Genomic DNA, 19,621 nt, shown 5'->3' on the forward strand with positions numbered 1-19,621 from the left:
TGATCTGGGGCGCGCTCGCTTGCTTAGCAGTGGGTGACTTATACGTATGCATACTTGCATAGTTGCATAGTTGCATAGTTGCATAGTTGCATAGTTGCATAGTTGCATAGTTGCTGGATTTGTTTGATGTGGGGTGGAGGGGTGGAGGGTTTGGGGTGGTGGTGATGGGAGGGAAGTGATGGGAGGGAAGTGGGGGGGATAGAAGAGGAAGAGGGTAGAAGAAGATAAAGGAGAAAAAAAAAAAAGAAAGAAGGAGGTATACTAGACGCCCGGATGAGAGGGGGTAGTCTTTACCAAAGGAATTTTCTCGATTGGGTAGATGAATGTATGGATGTATGGATGTATGGATGTATGGATGTATGGATGTGTGTCAGTAGACCGACCACCCCTCAACAGCGAATGCAGAGAGTTAGTTAGTTAATGACCGTCTATCTCTTGTCCTTGGAAATGATCGCCTTTCCCCCCCCCCCCTTCTATTTCTTTCTTTCTACGCTATGAAAGGAAAGGAAAGGAAAAGGAAAGGGAAAGGGTTTTCTTACCGGTACGCGAGTGATGTACTCACTCGATGGGAAAGGGCTTTGATGTTTGATTAGGTATGCGCATTTGCAATTGTGTGGGTTTGGGTTTGGGCTAGCTTTTGGGGGGGGGAGAGGGGGGAGGGAAGGGGGAGGGAAGGGGGCATACAGTTGGTACTTGGAGAGCTTTTTTTGACTTGAGTACTGGTAGGTAGGTAGGTAGGCGCTGAGTTGGTGGGTGGGTGAGTGGCTGGCTGGCTGCGTTGGGCTGAGGAGGGCTACTGTAGGTATTGCTATGGATGGATTGAATGGATGGATGGATTGGATGCTCGAGGGGTAGATAGATAGCTGGCTGCATTGGGCTGAGAAGAGCGATTGTTATTATAGATTAGGTATGTGAAGCGGTAGCTAGGTACGAATATTACTGTAGGTAAGGTACGTACATTGCGAAGTCCGGAAGCTTTATTCCGGCGCTTGGGCTTGCGGAGGGCTGCCTGGGAATAGACCTCGTTGTTGTTGTCGTTATTATTGCGGCGATTGTATCTGTCCACGTCGGGCCGCTGGCCAAAGCTTACCTAGGTAGGACCTCTGATAGGGTACGGTATTGCGATGTGCCAAGTAGAGGAACTGTTATCACCAACCAACAGTGAGCGAGTGGCCCAAGATAAGTTCGAGGAGGTGTGATGATGGCTAGGTAGTCGTCCAGTCACGTGGGCATGGTTTGTATACCGCTTTCAGCCAGGCTTGTTCCGGTGCTAGAAGTACCTTGAAGAGGAATGCAGGAGCTTTTGCTGGTAGACGGTTAGCGGATCGGCTGACTGTCATCTCTTTTAAGGTCGATCCTAGGTAATAGATTAGCGTAGCTGGTGGATCGATCACCTTTAGCCGGTACTTGAAATTAAGTAGAATTTGAAGAAAAAAAAAGAAAAAAAAAAGGATTTAAATTATTTAAATCGTAGCTAAGATAAAATCATTTTCATTGATTAGACCGTCTTTAATAAGAGCTCGTCTTTTCGTTAAGAGATTACTATTAAAGTAAGACTGTTTTGATCGATAGGATCGTCGTTTATAAAAGTCGGGTGTTTTTTTTTTTTTTTTTTTTTTTTTTACGAAAAGATCGTTTCCGAGCGTTTTAAGACCGTTTTAAAACCGTCCTGTAGCCCTCTTAAGGCCGTCCTCGAACTTAAAACCGTCCTGGAGAACTTGTTACGGCTGTCGAAGGCAGTATTGTATTGCTGCCTTAAGAGTATGCTCTGTAGTGAGAAAGAAAGACGAAGAGAGGAAGAGAGAAGCAGGTACAGGAGAAGAGGTCTTATAGGCAGGCCTGCCAAGACGGGAACCGGAGGTCACGAGGTAACGTGTCACCCATACGCGTGTCCCGGGTACGTATCCCAGGGACGTGTCCCAGGTCTCGTGACCTGCCTTACGAAGTAGGCGCCGCTACTACCGTGACAGAACTTAGTTTAATGTGTAAATAATAAAATATGCTTTTCAGCTCCCTTTCCTTGTTATTACCTGCTTATTACCCTTTAATAGACGAGAGAAGTGCATGCATGAGCGCAAGCGAACTTTTGTTAAATCGATCGATTTCGATTATAAAAAATTCAAAGTGTTGATATATAAGCCGTGGTAGCGATACCGAGAAGTATCTTGGCATATATTTTATTAAATTATTAGTAAAAATATTTTATTTAAAAAAAGAGTTTTTATTTACAATTTTTTCTAAAAAAAAAGAAATTTGTCGAGCTGAATGTCCATCTTTGACGGTGCATACTCGGCGCAGCCAGGTCGGTATTTTTTTTACAACAATACTCAAGGCAACCGAAGATTAAGTATAGAGTACCAAGAAAATGGTTTAAGAAGCTTTTAGATCTTACAAACAGTTTAAAATAATACTAAAAGGATCGTCCATAATTAGGCGAAAAAAAAATGAGTCAAGTCTGAATTCGTAAAAAAAAATTTTGGGCGCGTTCAACATACAAGTGCCAGAGGTAGCTTTACTACAAGGAAACGCGACGAAATCGGTGGCTATTCTTTTCTCTCTTTGGCGTTTTTTTGGTTTAACTGCGCCGAAACTTCGACTACTTTCTTGAATGCACTTGAGCATCAAGCCTACAAACTCCGAGTGGTCTCTGGGGCCACACGGAGCGGATGTGTCATTCATTGTCAGGCATCACATATAAGATCCGAGATCATCCGATGCCCTTTTGATACCCTCAGTCCAAGTCTCCAGCAAAATATCTACCGTCTCCCGATTCGACGCATCAAGCCTCCAAATCACAAAGATACAATCATGGACAAAAACAACAACAACCCACACTTCCGTGTAACGGCCGAGCGTCTACTCCAACAAGCAACGACCCCTTGGATATCGAGAAAGCCGCAGCATCGAGGAGGATGGAGATTATCTTGGCCGAGAGCATCGAAAAGATCTGGCAGCAGGATCAGGATAGCGTGGCTAGAGTTAACCAGGGCAGAGCGAGAGCTATGTGTGAGACGCAGAACTTGGCGAGTGAAAGTGTGGCAAAACTCAACAATCAGGGTTTCGAAACTATGGAACGAGCCAAGCGGGAGGACAGAGAGAGCGAGGCTAGGGTATTGAGATTGAATGGGGAGAGTAAGGCACGAATTGCGAGAGAGAATGGAGAGAGCAAGGCCAGGATCTCGAACGAGACTAAGGAGAGCGCAGCGCGGATTGAAGCTATCCAGGAGGCCTCAGAATCAAGACGTCCCCACGAGAAGACTAAACCCGACTCTTGATTACTCGCTGGGAAGAGGGATAGGAAAGGTCGTGGAGGCCTCTTCTACGCGTACTGTAGAAGGCCGCTCAGATCAGACCTGAAAACACTTTTTGATCTCCTGCTCGGCAACGAGATACCCCTTGCAGCACTCAGCGTAAACTTTTCCGTCCATCTCGAGCTGCTCCCAGCAAAACTCCAGGCCTTCCAGCTCGCGTCGGGCGATGGCCTGTAACGTGACCTGGTCCTGTGCCGATAGCAAAGGCAACTGTGACCTCGCAATCACGGCGTGCATCTTAGCAAACGCTGTTGCCATCCCAATAAGCTGTCCCTCGTACTCCACCGGGCGCATCGAAATCTGCAACATTTGTACCGCAAACTCGGACGGCCAGGCTTGGAGGACATGCTTGAGCGAAGGCAGCGCAGCGAGTGAAGGACCATGTTGCGCCATCATGCTCATCCCGATTCCTGCCAGCCCCAGGCTGTTGGGACGCCGGACTTCACACATGCCTCCCACGCACTGTTGCTCAATATCAAATCCGCCTTGAGCACGCAGGACCTTGACGATACTGCAGGCGACCTGGTTCTTGGTTCGGAAAGGGACGGAGACGAAACTCTGAAGCAGGCAAGGGTGGGCAAGCCAGACTGGGAGGAAGTTCTCGAAGATCGGACGATTGCTGATGTCCAACGGTGGAATGGTCTGGTACGAGAAGACGTCCGTGGCCGTCGAGGCCGAAAGCATCTTCCGCAATCCTGGACTCGGCAAATTTTGGAGTGTCGGGTAGCCGGAAAGAATGCCGTTGCCCTCTTCGATGCCTTGGTTCGATTCGGAGCTGTCCAAGACTGAAAAGACGTTGGAAAGGCCATCGACCCATTCCCTTAATACATCGAACTCGTATTGGGTGAAAGAGCCGAACATCCTCCCGTTCCACTGCAGCTCTTGAATGAAGCGGCTTTTGCTGCTGTCACCCCTTCGAATCCAATATCTGTTGTGGCTCAAGGCATCGAGCAAATCTCTCTGCCAATGCGTCGACTCCAGTGCTACCGGGTTCAACCAGTCGGCTACGCTGCGCGCGCCGATCCTGACTCTGCTGCTGCAGTGAATCCCATGCACAACCTGTGCCTTGGCCTTGAAGATTCTCATGACCTCCGTCTCAACAGGATTCATGACCACCTGCATTTCGGAACTGCCAATCTCAAGCGATTTCCTTCGGGATGGGCTCACTACACTGCCGGGCAACCTCTGGGAGAGGAGATATCCCGCTTGGACCTTCTTCCATGCCTTTTGCACCCCCTCTTCCCCTTCGACCCTGCGTACGTAGTCCATGTATTCGCAGACCACCTCCATCGCAATGGCCGTGTGTCCCGAGTCGGCATTATCAATGGAGATGTGGAGGATGAAATAGTACGGATCGATGCCGACCTCCTTCAACTCCTTCCCTGCCTTCAGCGTGTCCATCGAGACCGCTTCGAAGTGGAGGTTGAAGCCGAGTATCTCGGGGAGGAACTCGTGCGGGAACAGCGAGATGAGCAGCTGCGCGATGGCCGCTCTCCACACCGACACCTCGTCGAGCTGATGCCGCGGGTGACCGAAGTCCAGCTCTGCTGCCGTTGGGAAGCCGGGCGCGACCGAGTCTATCAGCTTGTGGAAGACGTGGACGTGGTTCTTCTCCAGGTCGCCATCTCCCAGCTCCTCAGACAAGATCTGCCAGCCGCCTTTGATCGTTTTCTGTAAGCCGAAGGGGAGAGTCACCTTGCCGATGTGGCCCAGCCACGCCCCGTCCACGTATTTGACGGGTGCAAGTTGCCTCAGCCACCACACGGCCTCGTCCCTGTCCTGGAACAACTCCCGCTGTCCCCCCTCCTTCCGTCGCGCGTTGTACGCCTGCCAGTCGTTACCGATCCTGGTGTTTAGTCGGTGTTGGAACTGCTCCAGAGCCGGCCGCGAAAAGGAGTGGACGTGGAGGATGCTCTCAGCCCCAGACCGCGCGTGAGCTGCCGCTGCTGCTGCTGCTGCCGCCGTCGTCGTTTCCTTCAGCAGGGCGAGCAGCAGTCTCCTCGCTCGGGGAAGTACCTCAGGGAAGCTCTCCAGGCTGTGAAGCTGGTAATAGAGCTGCTTGAGCGCCCTGAGCTCGTCGGCCTCGAAGAGTTCCTCGCCTTCTCTCCTCCGCGTCTCGCGCACCTGATGCTTTTCCTCGCTAGTGATCTTCCGACTCTTCTCAAGGGGGGCGGCGCTTGTATTTCCGCCACTATCGACTTTGCGACGTCGACTCATCCGCCGCCGGATGAGGAATATAGTGACAGTGACAATCGAAGCGAATCCCAAGAAGAGAGACTCCATCATCGTGTGCGTGTGCTGGCAGAAAAATGAGGAGTTGGGGGCTCGATACGGGGGATGGTTCTGGTGGACAGAGTTGCCTGGGAATATCACTGCTTGGAAACCATCATGGGGAAGTTCTGGAATGCGGTAAAAAAACAAAATTAACGGGCTCCTACGATCAGGATCAGCAGAGAAATTTCCAACGCTGTGGGCAGCGTGGCATGTTCTCCCTACCTGAATGCCTCGGGGAGCCAAGCACCTTTGATTTGTATTACATGATGCCACTGTCACAGGCAAAATATCTCTCTCTACCCCAACTTCACTTTTCTAAAGCTCAAAATGATGTATCACATCCGAAGCCCAGTTACCCTTTATTTGGAATAGTAATTCATCATTGATGGACCGATATCAGGCGGGCATTTTCTCCGCCAAACACGATTTGTTTACTTTACTCTTCGCTTATTCCAGGCTAACGAAATCTCACCCTGTGCTCGCTATAAGAGATCGGCCGGTAACCCGAGACCAAATAAATCAATTCAATTTGTCTCAGACCACTGCTCAAGTAGTGCAGTCTCCGGTCTCAAGAAGTAGCTGAGGTAGTACCGGTTCTTGACGCCACCGAAAGGTTGTGCCACCCCGTGCTTCGGCGAGAGGAATTTCCCACTGGACAGCCTCTGCAGCGAGTCCGCCACATTGACGAGCGCGCACCCCTCTGTGGGGGCCGCAAACGCCCACCCATTGGCGTCCTGGAGAAATGCGCGGATGCTCAAGTCGTGGTGGAACAGCAACGTAATGCTTCCACCATCCGTGTGTACCCCGCCCTCGGGATCAGGCGGGCTGGCCAAAGAGGGGAGCAAGACCATCTTGAGGCCTGTGTCGCTGGGCTGGTCCGCGCGGTGGTGTTTCACGACGACGTCTGCAGAAAGGCTGTTGAGCAGCATCATGCACGCCTCGTCGCAACCCGTGCTGAAGGCGCTGATCTTCTCCCATTGATCTCGGAAGAGCTTGGGTGGACACGGTATGGTCGTCGTCGTCTTCGTGTCTCGAGATACCAGCTCGTCCCGCGATATCTGGGTGCGCTGGGTTAGCTAAACTGTAGGAGATCACACCTCCCGTTATTCGAAGCTCTCGGGGGCGCGCGGCTCTCACCTCGAACGATTCCCCCCCCTTCAGCGCCTTCCACCCCAGATCTTGGGACGCCCTGATGTCGTGCCTGATATCCTCGGCCTTGGCCTCCGCGGACTGGGAAAAGTACTTCTCCTCTACTGCAAACACGTCCGGGAGATGCGCGAGCACACGCTCGCCCTCGGCATCTCCGCGTAGGTCCAAAAGGAAGATGCCGCGCTGGGAGGTAGCTTGCACCAGGTGCGCCCGCTCAGCTGGGTCCTGGGCGCGGAGTTTAGCGAGTGAGATGGTCGAGAGATTGGCTACGGGAATGTCGTGGTCCGCAAAGCTGATGGCGGACTCGGAAGTCGTGGCCGCCATGTCCATCGTTCGTAATGGCGGGCGCAAAAAGAGGTCTCAAATTTCGCATCGGCTTCTGTTGTGCCCGTCTCTCTAGTGTCTGGAAAGATTCGGGACGAGCTGCTTTTGTAAGTAAGTCTATCGATCGAAAACGCCACAGAGGTCCCCTGGGTCAGCTTGACAGGGAACCTCTCTCTGGCGAGCGTGCACTACGCTAGGCGGCTATTGGGATTTCGTACTGTTATGCAAGTCATTCTCGTCTAAGTGTGACCAGTCTGGTGGGCAATCTGGTGGAGGAACAGAGAAGTGACCAGATCTCCGGACACCGTCTCTACCCCAGATGCAGGGAAAATACAGTGAATTTCGGCCCTTCTCTTGAAAAGAGCAATTGAACTATGAGTAAAAGAGAAATGGGATTTCAAATCGGAAAGCTCGATCTACGAGATCTCAAATTGCCATATCTATCTTATGAGACATGTCTCACACCAGACCAAGCTACTTGGGAGCGGAGCAAGTAAGCGAGGATGGATTTCAACACTGACGTTCTTCCTAATGCAAGTCTCCGATGCCTCCTACCGGTCATATAGACAATGATAGCTGCTATACACCCTCTCTGCGGTGATCCTGCTCTTTGGTATCTCAAGATTATGGCTCTAGACGAGAGAACACGTCTGCTGGCACAGCAGTCGCCCACCCGGTCCGCCCCGTACCCGGAATGGAACGGCAAGGCCGCCGAGCCGGAAGAGGCTCCGAGCCGGTTCGGCCTCTGGCAGATTGGGGCCCTCTTCGGTCAGTCACGACTCCGGGGTTTGAGGACGGGGGATGGGGGAAAGGCTAATTGGTATGTGTGTGTGGTATAGGCATCATGCTGGCATATGCGAATACGTCTCTGGTATGGGCGACCCACGAGACGGTCGCGTCGCGCTTCGATACCTTGCGGAGCTCGTCGTGGATGATGACCAGCTTCACCATTGGCTACTGCGTCACTCTCCCTCTGGTGGGCGTTGTGTTTTTCTCTCTCTTCCAGTTTCGGTCCCAGATCGACTTTCGCCGTGGATCAACAACAATGGCTCGGCTAATTCGATGTATGTCAACAAATAGTACGGGCGGTTAAGCGACAACTATGGCCGCCTGCGGCCCCTCATTGCATCCTATTCTATCTTTTCCTTTGGCTGCACTCTCTGGTACGTTATGCTCACGGGGGAACGTATGTAGACTTACTTATCCGTACATATATAGTGGGGTCGGTCAAACGTACTGGCAGGTGGTCCTCGGCAGAATCATCACTGGCTGTGGTGCTTCGGGCATCATCTCTCTGGCCTCGATAGTCATCACAGGTAAAGCCATTCTCCCCCTTCTCCCTGCTTTACCGGCAACATCCATACCGCGAGGATTTTCGCCGCACGCTAATGGAACCGTCGGTAGACATTGCCCCGCCCTCCGACGTCGCTGTGTTGCGGAGTTATGTCAATGTCGCTTCATCAATCGGACTGGCCTCCGGTGGTCCCGTGGGAGGCTTGCTTGTAGGAACCTTCGGCTGGAGATGGTAAATTAGCAATCGCATAAAATATGGCGGAAAGAGCCCATGCTGATGTATGTGTATAGGTCCTTCCTGGGCCAGGTTCCGATCGTCGCTATCTGCTGTTTATTGACTGCACGAGGCCTCCAAAAATATCTGCCGCATGTTAAAGAAGAAGAAGAAGAGGAGGAGGAGGAGGAGTATGAAGAGGAGGAGCGGGATTCAATCAACTCGGAAGCGGCAATGAAGTCACCAACGATGTCGTTCGATTACCCTGGGGCTATATTCCTGGCAATCGGCATGGCATCGTTCCTGACCGTCATAGATCTGCAGAGTCAGCTCTCTTGGGGTCATCCGGTTATCATCGGCACCACATCTCTCTGCGTGCTGTCCGTCTTAGCCTTTTTTGCATTTGAGACGTGGCCGGGCAACCGCGAGCTCTTGATCCCCTTGCGGCTGTTGAAGACGGGCGTTGGCGCTTACTGTGCCGGACAAGTAAGTCAGAATACGACTGGGAAATTAACTCTGTCATTTATGCTAATTCCGAGATGATATAGTTGTTAACGATGGGTGGCTGTCACGGAGTAAAGTCCTGCTTCTCCCGTCTTTGCATGACCCCCGCTAACGACACCCACACAGTTTATTTCCCAAATCGCACCGTACTTTTCTAATACGCAAGGCCTATCAGATGCCCAAGCCGGAGGCCATATCGCCCCTTCGAGCTTCGGCAGTGCTCTGGGTAACCTCTTTGCTGGTCAGATGATCAAAAGGTATACGGACCTGTTCCCTCTTGCATTCCTCGATTCCTCGATGCCTCGCTAACGTCGAAAATCCGTCCCAGATTTGGAAGCTACAAGAAGCTTTCGCTGACTGCCCTCTTCCTCTCCATCGCCACGTCGCTGCTGATTCTGGTCCAATGGTCGCATCCCATCGGTACGTACGTCCGTCTGACCTGCACCCGAACGGCCACCCTCGGACTTTCGCGGAGTAATACTGACGCTCCCACTCCCCAGGAGTTCTCGCGGGCCTAGCCGTCTTCCCGTTTGGTTTCTTTGGCGGCATCATCCTCTCGACGCAGTTCATAGGCCTCTACAACTGCGCCTCGAAGCCTGAGATGGCCACCGCCATCGGCATGTACTACATGAGCCAGCAGATCGGCATTGCGCTGGGCATCAGCTGCACCTCGAGCCTGCTGAAGCGGCAGTTCCAGGCGACGCTCGAGCAGCGCCTCGTCGGCATCCCGCACTACATGGAGGTAAAGTAAAAAAAACTTTCCATTCCATCCGGGGCCACGGACGGGCTGGGCTGGGCTGGGTTGGGCTAACTAATCTGCCTCTGTGTCTGGCGGTTCGATCAGATCATCAAGAAGATCCTGACGGACTCTTCCGTCGTCGCGGCCCTCCCCGCGAGCGTCCGGCTGCTTGTCGCCCGGTGCTTCATGGCGAGTTTCTGGGTCGTGCCTGGTATGTCTTGCTCTTGCTCTTTTTCAATCTCACTCCATAAATATACTTCCCCCTCCCCTCTACCTCTCTTCCTCCCTCCCTCCATGAGTTGGACCCGTCGCTAACTTCCTCCCCCCTCTCTCTTGCACCAGCATTCTCCATCGCGACCCAAGTCTTCGCCGTGCTCCCCATGGCTCTCGCCCGAGAGCGCCGCGCGGGTGATCGCGGGAAATCAGAGACGGAGCAAGTGGCTGTTTCTGGGGCTGGGATAGATGCGTAGGCGTAGGCTGGCGGGCGGGCGGGTCATGAGGACGGGCTGGTGGTATGGGATTTGTTGTTGATTGGAGGTTGGAGATGGGGTGTTGAAACGCAGGGGTGGAAAGGGGGCAGTGAGGGGAGGGGAAACGTGGAGAGAGGCAGAGATGAATGTAAGATTATTGTCGTACTGCATGGGAATGGCGGGGGGGCTCAAGGGGGGAGAGGGGGAGGGGGGAGGGGGGAGAGGGAGCAGTCTAAACTGAAGGCCTTTGTATACTGTTCTACGAACGTGGCTTAATATTTATCCTTTTATCGTCATCTTTCAATTCTAATACATTTGGGGGGGGGTTTTTTTTTCTTTTTTTTTTTCATAGCGGCTTGCTTGCCTGGTTGCTTGATATAATATAAAGCAGAGTAAGTAAATAGGCAAATAAACAATGGATTCCCACTTACGATCTTGGACTTTTGCTTTCTTTATCTCTTTTATTTCTTTCCCTCTCGTTGTCTTATAGTGCGGACAAAAAAGTAAAGAAAATCAAAGCGAATGAGAGCGCTGAATATTTGTAGAGCAAATATTCAATTAAGATTTAATTCTTCGCTCCTCGCTTCCCTTGGCCTCGCTTACCTTCGCTTATCTTACCTTACCTTACCTTACCTTACCTGCAGATTCATTTGATACCAAGCCAGCCAGCCAGCCAGCCAGCCCGTACACCTCGTTCGTTCATTTGACCACCAGTACCAGTTGGCTGGGTCAGCTGTTCTAATCTTTTTCCTCTTCTTTTTTCGGGGGGAGGAGGGGTGGGGGCTTCCGGGCCTGGAAAGATCTAGAGACTTTGAATGAACCAGTACACATCGAGCATTGCGTTACATTTACCACTGCGTAATTGCACAATTGCATGATACTGGAGAGTATTTATGGCAGTTCACATGCTAAAATTCTCATGCCGCTCGGTCACGTCCACACTGGTCGGGTAACAGCAAACGCCTCGGGTGGCTTATGGGCGACGAGCTTTGGGGTTACAATAATCAGTAGTTGGGGTGAATCGTGGAGCCCAAGCCCGGGGAGATGTGCTCGTAGGAGGGCCTCGAGCGAGCGGCACTTCCCTCTGAGACGTGGATTGTCTGTAGAGAGCCAGGATACCTGCAGAACGCATACTGCTATGCTCGTCATTTGGCCTCTTTCGTGTGATTCTCATTCTCGGACCCCGGAGGAGATTGACGAAGAGGAAAGGGAAAAAAGAGACGCAGGTCGCTTGACACGGGTGTTTTTTTTTTTTTTTTGCTTCTATCGATTTAGCCGACTGTCTGGTGTAGGACTCCAAAGTGGCATAGCAAAAAGCTGCTATCATTTCTGAGCGAGCACTGAATACTGCCCAAGATACCGTCTTCTTCTCTCATTCGGTCAACCGGTACTATAACTTGCAACCTTGACAAGTTTCAGAATGCAATTCTCCTTTCCACCCATATCTCCCTTCCCGGAGCTGATCGAGCTGGAACATCGAAACCCCGAGAAGCTGGTCCTCTGGGACCACTCCCTGGGAATCACGGCCACCGCTGGGCAGCTGTTGTATAGCATCGCGCGGTTCCGCGAAAGAGTGCAGGCTGCGATCCTACAGAATGACATGTACCAGGGGAGGGCGGAGAGGGACGACCGATTCATCTTCCTGATGGCACCACCTGGGTGGGAGTACGTCGTATCCATGCTCACCACCTTCTCCCTCGGGGCAGGAATCTCTGCTCAGTGTAAGTCGTCCACAGCAACATGCAGCAAGCAGCGAGATGGGGACGAGGAAGTAAGCTACCGTTGCTGATACGGGTCAAACCGCAGCGGTCGTTATCAGACCGGAGGACATGAAGCAGTTGATGAAACTCGCAGATCCACTCGCCCTCCTCTACGCACCCGCTCTGTCGGGAAAGATTGAGGCCATCAAGAGTGTGTGTGCTGAGGACTACAGCGGACTCAATCCCAGACTTCCCTACGTGGAGATCCAGACGGATTATCCCGGCGGCTTGGGGTCTAACACCTATAAAACAGAGCCCACGACCGAGTCCACCGGTTCGCAGACCTGTTCGCTGTTCTTCACCTCGGGCACGACCGGGAAGCAGAAAGGCGTCGTGCACGCCTACAAGGCCCTTCTTGCATCCGCACGGGAGCGCATTGAAACGTGGACCATGAGCGAGAACGACGTGATCCTCATCACCAAGCCGGGCAACTGGATGGGCGGCATCTTTGGGATTCTCCCGAGTCTGATCTCTGGAGCCTGCCTGTGAGTGTCATGGGACTTCTTCTGGGGGAGGGAAACATGGTGGATATTGCATACTGACTGAATTCGTGTAGAGAAACCTGCGCCGGCAATTTCAACCCCCAATGGTTCTGGGAGCGCATCCGTCAAGGGGGCGTCAGCATTTTTGATATCGCGCCTACCGGTTACGACAGGCTTGAGCGGTACTTTGACGAGAAGATAGCCGTCCTCCCTCCGGCGGAACAGGAGCCATATGTCCAAGGCATGGCCGCAGCGCGCGTCGCAGGCGTCACGGGATCCCTACTGACAACACACACGCAGAAGAAGTGGACGGAGTTCAGGAATGGGAAGCCACTGTTGAACCTGTACGGATCGACGGAGGTGACGCTGATATGCAACATGCGCTGGGACGATCCCAACTATCCGGATATGTGCTCAGTTGGCCCATCGGTGCCCGGGGTCGAGGTCAAGCTCGTCGATGGAGAGATGAGGCTCAAAGCCCCCACGATGTTCTCCCGGTAATATAAAGAGCACACATACATATATCACTCACTACCCTACCCCCAACGTCCTCCGATCTACGGCTGACAAGTAGGATGATTGATGAAGTTACATCTCTGACGACCCGACGCATTACGAGCGCGCGTTCGACGAGGAAGGCTTCTTCAAGACCGGCGACTGCGTCGAGAAGGTCGGGAACTGCTACGTCCTCCACGGCCGAGCCAACATCGATGGTCTGTCTGACACACACACACACACCCATCTCTCTCTTTCCCAACATTTTTGTTTATCATTTTTATGAAATCTCATCATCGTCATCATTATCAGCTAACTGACGTACTTAAATATTAACCAAATTTTTTTTTTTCCAGTGCTGCATTTCTGGGGCTTCACATTACACACGGGCGAGATCGAGAATGCCCTGCTCTCCCTCCCCTACATCGCCAACGCCATCGTCTTCCCCATCCACGACCCGGAGTACCAAGAGCGGGCAGCAGCCGTGCTCCAGCTCAAGCCGGCCTTTCCGCGGCCGCCGCCGGGACTGGAGACGCTGCGCCGGGACCTGGCGGAGGAGACGGGCCTGTTTCAGTTCAAGCAGCCCACGGCCGTGTACTGGCTGCAAGACGGCGAGGCGATCCCGCACACGGCCAACGGGAAGGTCTCAAAGGTGGAGGCGCGTGAGAGGTTCTACGGCGGCGCCGGCGCCGACTGGCGATGGAAGCGAGGGGTCGAGGTCCTGGATCTGAATGCCTTGGAGTACTGGCGTATGGGTGGACAGTGCTGATTGCATTCATTCATGATCGCGATCCCAAAATTTGCTAAATCGGGGCTCCTAAATACACATACATATATATGCATACATGTATATCAGCACAATAGCAATCTACCTGTTAAAAAACAGGCACGAGCTGTCTCGCTATCCATAGTCCGATTTTCGCAAACAAATAAACAAAGCCCCACTTTGTGGAAAAAAAAAAGATGCTACAATCACTCAGCAAAGTCATCCATTCATTCAATATCAACTAAAAGAAAGAAAGAAGCGTTGCCCGAATACCTTTTTCAAATTCAAAAGATCTATTTACCCATCTAGCTTGTAAATAAAGGTAAACCGAGCCGAGCCGAAGCGAGCCGAGGCGAAGCGAAGGAAAGCTGCTAGTACAAGCAAGGAAGGAAGGCCAATTATCTTAGCACATGTCCATACCTGGATGCATTAAGAGGTAGGTAGGTAGCAAGGCGGTGGATCCAAATTTGAATTTATCTGAGACTTTGGTCTAGTTAAATCAAGTTAAGAAGGAAGAAGGAAGGAAGGTGGTGGTTTGTTACCTTGTGAATTATTATGTTCGGGGGTGGGGGCGGGAGACGAGGGATTGGGATGTACGATATGGGATATGGGATATGGAAAGTGGCTTTGACGTTTATATTATTCGATATATATTTGTGATTGGTATTGTATTTCAAGAAGAATGGAGACGAATGAAGAATCGCTTCGTAAATTTGGAAATAAGTTGGTGAAATCGTTTGCTCGGTCGTTCATTTATTCAGTGTTTTATTTAAATTATTTTGTATAGCTGTGTGTATATGTATACTTACCAGCATATACCCACTCCTCGCCGAGCTCCCCCCCCCCCCAAAAGTGAATAAACACCCCAAAAAATTTATCTATTACAAGTGAAGTGGAAGGAAAAGACAAGACGGAACGATGAGGATACCTACCAACCTACCATTGCTCGCGTAGCGCAGTCAAGAGGGAGGTCCAGGAGCAGGGAGATGGAATTTCAACTTCTACCTACAACTAGCAGGAGCCAGGACACGACCTAGGTAGGAGAGGTAGGTCCCTAGTCGGGAGGTGGGAGACAGGCTGTACGATAAGGTGGCTCAGCAGGTAGGTATTCAGGCTCCCTTGTATATTTTCAACAGCAAGGTCCTGCCGGTGGAGATGACAGGAGTACAGCGGGAGTTGAATCAGCAATACTTTCAACTCATCACCATCAAGTTGGGACAGTCTCGCAAGTAGCCAAGAGTGCAAAAGTAAGTTGCTAACTAGCTTTAGGGAACTAGAGCATGTCCCGAGACGGTGATGAAGGCTGAAAAGTGTGTGTTGGGGGGCAATTGCCTATTCGCTGAAAATGTATGAGCATTAGCCAGGAAAAAAGGGCACCTTGAAGGTCAATATCTCTCAGGACGCCATGACCTTTGGCCAAGAAACCCAAGGCACCTTATACCTGGTGCCTGATACCCACGCTGTGCCAATATAAAGCAAAAGGTATAGTGGCATCTCAAGGAGCATCAGGGCTCGCCCAAGAGCCGGGCCGTGATGTCTCCCATGTATGCCTCCTCGAGCTCGTAGTCCTGCCCATCGTTCCTGTCGATACTGACGAAGAGGAATGCAGCGACCACCGAATCTAGCTCGAACCCCATGGCAACGAATCTGTCAATCAGGTCTCTGTTGTACCCTTGATATCTAGAAAATGTCAGTCAATATCTAAAGATTCGCCTCGAAGAACATACCTCAAAGCCAATTGCCGCTCCTCCTCTTCTTGACTCAGAAATTTCTGAGACTTCGGCTTGGCTAACGTCTGCGAGGCTCTCGTAGCATCCCAACTCGTTGACGTGGGCGCCGAAGCATGCTTGACAGCCCACTCTCGCGCAACCTGCTGGAATTGTTCGGGGTTATTCATGAGCATACGGGCCACCTCTGCGTCCTGCGGGTCTTTCGGTTCGGGTGTGCTGAGGAGGGATTGGAGAGAGAGGAGGGCGGATTTGATAGTGAGAACCGGTGACCAGGCTGTTCCTAGGGTATCCAGACAGATAGCTCCCTGCAAATTATAAGTACCGCACCGCAATGCTGTAGAGTCGAAGGAGTTCCTACCGTTTGGCTGCTAACATTCGGGTGCCACAGCTTGGTGATGAACTTCATGATCGGAGGCTTGAAGGGATATTCGTTGGGGATAACGATATTGACCACGTATGTGCCGCCCTCATATGGCGTGTCTGGAGGCCCCGGAAATGAGGCATGAAGGTGCGTCAGGTCTTGCCCATCTGCTGCTTCGCAGAGGATCTTAGACTCCGCATCGTTCTGGATATCTGCCATCTCCTTGGCTACTCGTCGAAGGCGGTTCGATGCCATGGTTCCTTGGGTATTAGGCTGCGGGTGTTTCGGCGAGGCTGGGAAGAAGTGGATGGAAGAGCGTTAAGAGCAGACTCGAGGTGTCACAGACAGTGTGGCCAATGAGTGGTGAACGACGCTGTTGATGAGCAACGGCGGGATTGTTTGATGGGTACGACCAGGACCTGTGAAGTGTTAGAGGTTTGCTTCTAGTTCTGAGAGTAATTCATGTATTATATTACAGCCGCAGTCCAAGGAGAGAGAATTTGCTGGCAAGGCAGACACGGAAAGCCTTACCTCCTTGCCTGAGGGCTGTGTTGGGAGTTGGTGGGGTACTCGGTGCGTCGAGGATACCTAGTTATTATGCGGGATGTTCTGGTTGAAGAATTGTATTACTTTTGAAGAGTTGTAAGAGATCTCTCAAGTGGCTACCTGCACTCGAAATTCTCTGCCTGGTCTGGTCTGGTTGTGATGTGTTGAGTTGCGTTGTACGTGGTTCCAATAGTACGGTTTCTATAGAGTCCGTCGAGGAGTCGCTCTGTTCGGGTCTCGGGTTAGCTTCGGGTAATCCATGTCTCGAGGAGCTCTGACCACGTGCTCTTGGATGACTAAGCCCCACTCTTGGCGTTCTGTCCTCCCACGCGCGTCTCTGGCGCCTGCTCTGCGCAGCTGCTGGCGAAGCTCAACGGTGCTCGAACCTCACCACCATCAACCTCCTCACCTCATATCACCACAACCAACCCCCTCCTATCCACAGACCTTATAGGTCTTTTCGAATCTCAAATCCTCCGCCTTTACAAAGTGACTCCCCGGGAACGCTGCAGGCACGATGGTAAGCTCCTTCTGTTGATGCCCAACTGAGACTGAGAGGCGATGTTGACAACGTACGTAGGGAGCTAATCAGTCCGGGCTCGGAGGCGCCGGTGGCCAACCTGGCGACAACAAAGATGAGAAGGATAAGAAGGTATGGGATAGCTAATCGTGCGAAGCCCCGGCGATGGTGGTGCTAATGCTCCTCTCCAGAAGGAGAAACCCAAGTACGAGCCACCTCCACGCCCAACAACCAGGATCGGGCGCAAGAAGCGCAAGGCAGGTGGCCCAAATGCATCCGCCAAGCTGCCCGCCATCTATCCTACCTCCCGATGCAAGCTGAGATACCTCCGAATGCAACGAATCCACGATCATCTGCTGCTGGAGGAGGAATACGTCGAGAATCAGGAGCGGCTGCGAAAGGCAAAGGCTGTGAAGGCAGGGGGCGCTCCCCTTGCAAACCAAGACCCAGAAGCTGCGGACAGAAATGCCGACGAGCGGGGACGGGTTGATGATTTAAGAGGCAGCCCGATGGGTGTGGGAACTTTGGAGGAAATGATTGATGATGACCATGCTATCGTGTCCAGTACCACCGGCCCCGAATACTACGTCTCCATCATGTCTTTCGTCGATAAGGATCTATTGGAGCCGGGGGCGAGTGTTCTGCTTCATCACAAGTCCGTCTCGATCGTTGGTGTCCTCACTGATGATGCCGATCCTCTGGTCACGGTTATGAAGCTGGATAAGGCACCTACGGAGTCCTATGCAGATATCGGTGGCCTGGAGTCTCAGATTCAAGAAGTCAGGGAGTCAGTCGAGTTGCCACTTCTACACCCCGAGCTGTACGAAGAGATGGGTATCAAGCCCCCGAAGGGTGTCATTCTGTATGGTGCTCCAGGTACTGGAAAGACTCTGCTCGCAAAGGCTGTTGCAAACCAGACGAGTGCGACTTTCTTGCGTATCGTAGGTAGCGAGTTGATTCAGAAGTATTTGGGAGACGGGCCCCGGCTCGTCAGACAACTCTTCCAGGTATGAATTATAGACCCTCCTTGGCTCACACTATTTGCTAACCAATCCCAGGTTGCTGCGGAGAACGCTCCATCCATTGTCTTCATTGATGAAATCGACGCCATTGGTACGAAAAGATACGAGTCTACGTCCGGAGGGGAGAGAGAGGTGCAAAGAACCATGTTAGAGCTGCTCAACCAACTGGATGGTTTCGATGATCGTGGAGATGTCAAGGTCATCATGGCCACAAACAAAATCGACACCCTCGATCCAGCCCTCATCAGACCTGGCCGTATTGACAGAAAGATCCTCTTCGAAAACCCCGATCAAGTCACCAAGCGCAAGATCTTCACTCTGCACACATCAAAGATGTCTCTCAACGAAGACGTCGATCTCGAGGAGTTTATCAACCAGAAGGACGACCTTTCAGGTGCGGATATCAAGGCTATTTGCTCCGAGGCTGGCCTGTTGGCGTTGAGAGAGCGTAGAATGCGGGTCCAGATGGCGGATTTCAGAGCGGCGAGAGAGCGCGTGTTGAAGACGAAGAGCGAAGGCGAGCCGGAAGGATTGTACTTGTAGACAGGGGTATAACGAGGGGTGGGTAGGTGGATAGATAGACGAGCGCTTGCTTCAGTTCGTCGCACGTGTATTCTAAAAATTAATATGCATCGACCTTCCACCGCTTCGTTCTGTCATATCTCCTGAATTCTCGCCTGAGTTCTCGAAACTGTAACCTTGATCTTCCATTTGATTCCTGGGTATACCTCTACCAGAGCCTGGGACCCTTGCTTGGTTGGCTCTGTTATTGTATCGTTTATAAATATATACATACCTATATATCATATATATCCGTCCACCATCTTATCTCTTACTATCTGGGGGGCTATGATTCTTTACCTATACGAGGTGCCTTTTACGAACCTTCAGCTTTTTCTTTCTTTTTCTCTTGCGGTAGAAAGAGAGATAGAGAGTCTAAAGAGCCGAGATTAAATCATCGATATGCGACGTCTCTTCGAAGAAATTTTCTTTTACCGGCGATTCCGAACCTCCTTTCTCTTTTTTCTCGAATATTACGCCGACTACGATCTATACCTGACGGGCATACCGATTGAAAAGACTAAGAGGATTTGCGATAGAAAAAAAACGTATATAAGAGATAAGATAGGAAAAGCTTAGTTCGATTGATCGAAAATACGGTATTGCGCTTTCGAAAAAGCGTTTTGCAAATATACCGGCTTTATTTAAAAGCTACGAACGCGAGCTTTCTTAGCTTTACGACGAAAGAGAACGATGTTTATATTATACGGATCGAGGCCGCTCGTAAAGCTATACGTATTCGATAGTTATCGAAAGAAAACTCGACGCATAGCACTATGAATTGCTTTTAAGAGGTTTATAAGTATTCAGTTATTTAACGAGAAGTTTTCTTTAACGTGGTTTTTATTCTCGATTAAATAGTACTTTATATATAATTCCTTTACTTAATACGTCGCCGTACTTTATAAGAGGTCCTCAAGGTCTAAGCATTGCGTTTTAGATACCCGCCCGACGTAAATAAATATAATAACAACAACAATAATAAATCTCCTAGTATCTAAACTTCCGTGCGGTATTTGCTTAATTTTCTCGTGCTATTATCCCTCTCTCTCTCACCCCCCCCCCCCCCCCCCCCTTCCAAGTCTCCCACCTTCCGTTTT

At 51.3% G+C, this 19,621-nt stretch overlaps 7 protein-coding genes across 7 annotated transcripts; 4 read left to right on the top strand and 3 right to left on the bottom strand.

The window, feature by feature from the left end:
• Positions 1-2,912: 2,912 nt before the first annotated feature.
• Positions 2,913-3,275, top strand: L3040_007077 (uncharacterized protein; the record flags this gene model as incomplete). The annotated part of the gene is made up of 1 exon (XM_007296583.2): positions 2,913-3,275. The coding sequence occupies one exon, from the start codon at positions 2,913-2,915 to the stop codon at positions 3,273-3,275; it is 363 nt and encodes a 120-aa protein (XP_007296645.2).
• Positions 3,276-3,347: 72 nt separating this feature from the next.
• Positions 3,348-5,597, bottom strand: L3040_007078 (uncharacterized protein; the record flags this gene model as incomplete). The annotated part of the gene is made up of 1 exon (XM_007296584.1): positions 3,348-5,597. One exon carries the CDS (start codon positions 5,595-5,597, stop codon positions 3,348-3,350), a length of 2,250 nt encoding a protein of 749 aa, XP_007296646.1.
• Positions 5,598-6,109: 512 nt separating this feature from the next.
• L3040_007079 (uncharacterized protein) lies at positions 6,110-7,064 on the bottom strand (the record flags this gene model as incomplete). The annotated part of the gene is made up of 2 exons (XM_007296585.1): positions 6,110-6,643; positions 6,723-7,064. 2 exons carry the CDS (start codon positions 7,062-7,064, stop codon positions 6,110-6,112), a joined length of 876 nt encoding a protein of 291 aa, XP_007296647.1.
• Positions 7,065-7,627: 563 nt separating this feature from the next.
• Positions 7,628-10,278, top strand: L3040_007080 (uncharacterized protein; the record flags this gene model as incomplete). The annotated part of the gene is made up of 12 exons (XM_066156151.1): positions 7,628-7,826; positions 7,898-8,034; positions 8,139-8,221; positions 8,277-8,374; positions 8,463-8,583; positions 8,643-9,051; positions 9,114-9,140; positions 9,196-9,326; positions 9,398-9,489; positions 9,570-9,811; positions 9,914-10,019; positions 10,151-10,278. The coding sequence occupies 12 exons, from the start codon at positions 7,628-7,630 to the stop codon at positions 10,276-10,278; spliced, it is 1,773 nt and encodes a 590-aa protein (XP_066010960.1).
• A 1,420-nt stretch (positions 10,279-11,698) lies between these two features.
• On the top strand, positions 11,699-13,784 carry L3040_007081 (uncharacterized protein; the record flags this gene model as incomplete). Its single annotated transcript, XM_007296587.1, has 5 exons — positions 11,699-11,999; positions 12,085-12,523; positions 12,595-13,017; positions 13,109-13,233; positions 13,372-13,784. The coding sequence occupies 5 exons, from the start codon at positions 11,699-11,701 to the stop codon at positions 13,782-13,784; spliced, it is 1,701 nt and encodes a 566-aa protein (XP_007296649.1).
• A 1,502-nt stretch (positions 13,785-15,286) lies between these two features.
• Positions 15,287-16,127, bottom strand: L3040_007082 (uncharacterized protein; the record flags this gene model as incomplete). Its single annotated transcript, XM_007296588.1, has 3 exons — positions 15,287-15,461; positions 15,509-15,816; positions 15,870-16,127. 3 exons carry the CDS (start codon positions 16,125-16,127, stop codon positions 15,287-15,289), a joined length of 741 nt encoding a protein of 246 aa, XP_007296650.1.
• An 808-nt stretch (positions 16,128-16,935) lies between these two features.
• On the top strand, positions 16,936-18,503 carry L3040_007083 (uncharacterized protein; the record flags this gene model as incomplete). The annotated part of the gene is made up of 4 exons (XM_007296589.1): positions 16,936-16,938; positions 16,999-17,070; positions 17,130-17,945; positions 17,997-18,503. 4 exons carry the CDS (start codon positions 16,936-16,938, stop codon positions 18,501-18,503), a joined length of 1,398 nt encoding a protein of 465 aa, XP_007296651.1.
• Positions 18,504-19,621: the final 1,118 nt, after the last annotated feature.

This window comes from Drepanopeziza brunnea, assembly GCF_022702325.1.
Source record: "Drepanopeziza brunnea f. sp. 'multigermtubi' strain 214-2 chromosome Unknown ctg12, whole genome shotgun sequence".
In the NCBI taxonomy this organism is placed as follows: domain Eukaryota; kingdom Fungi; phylum Ascomycota; class Leotiomycetes; order Helotiales; family Drepanopezizaceae; genus Drepanopeziza; species Drepanopeziza brunnea.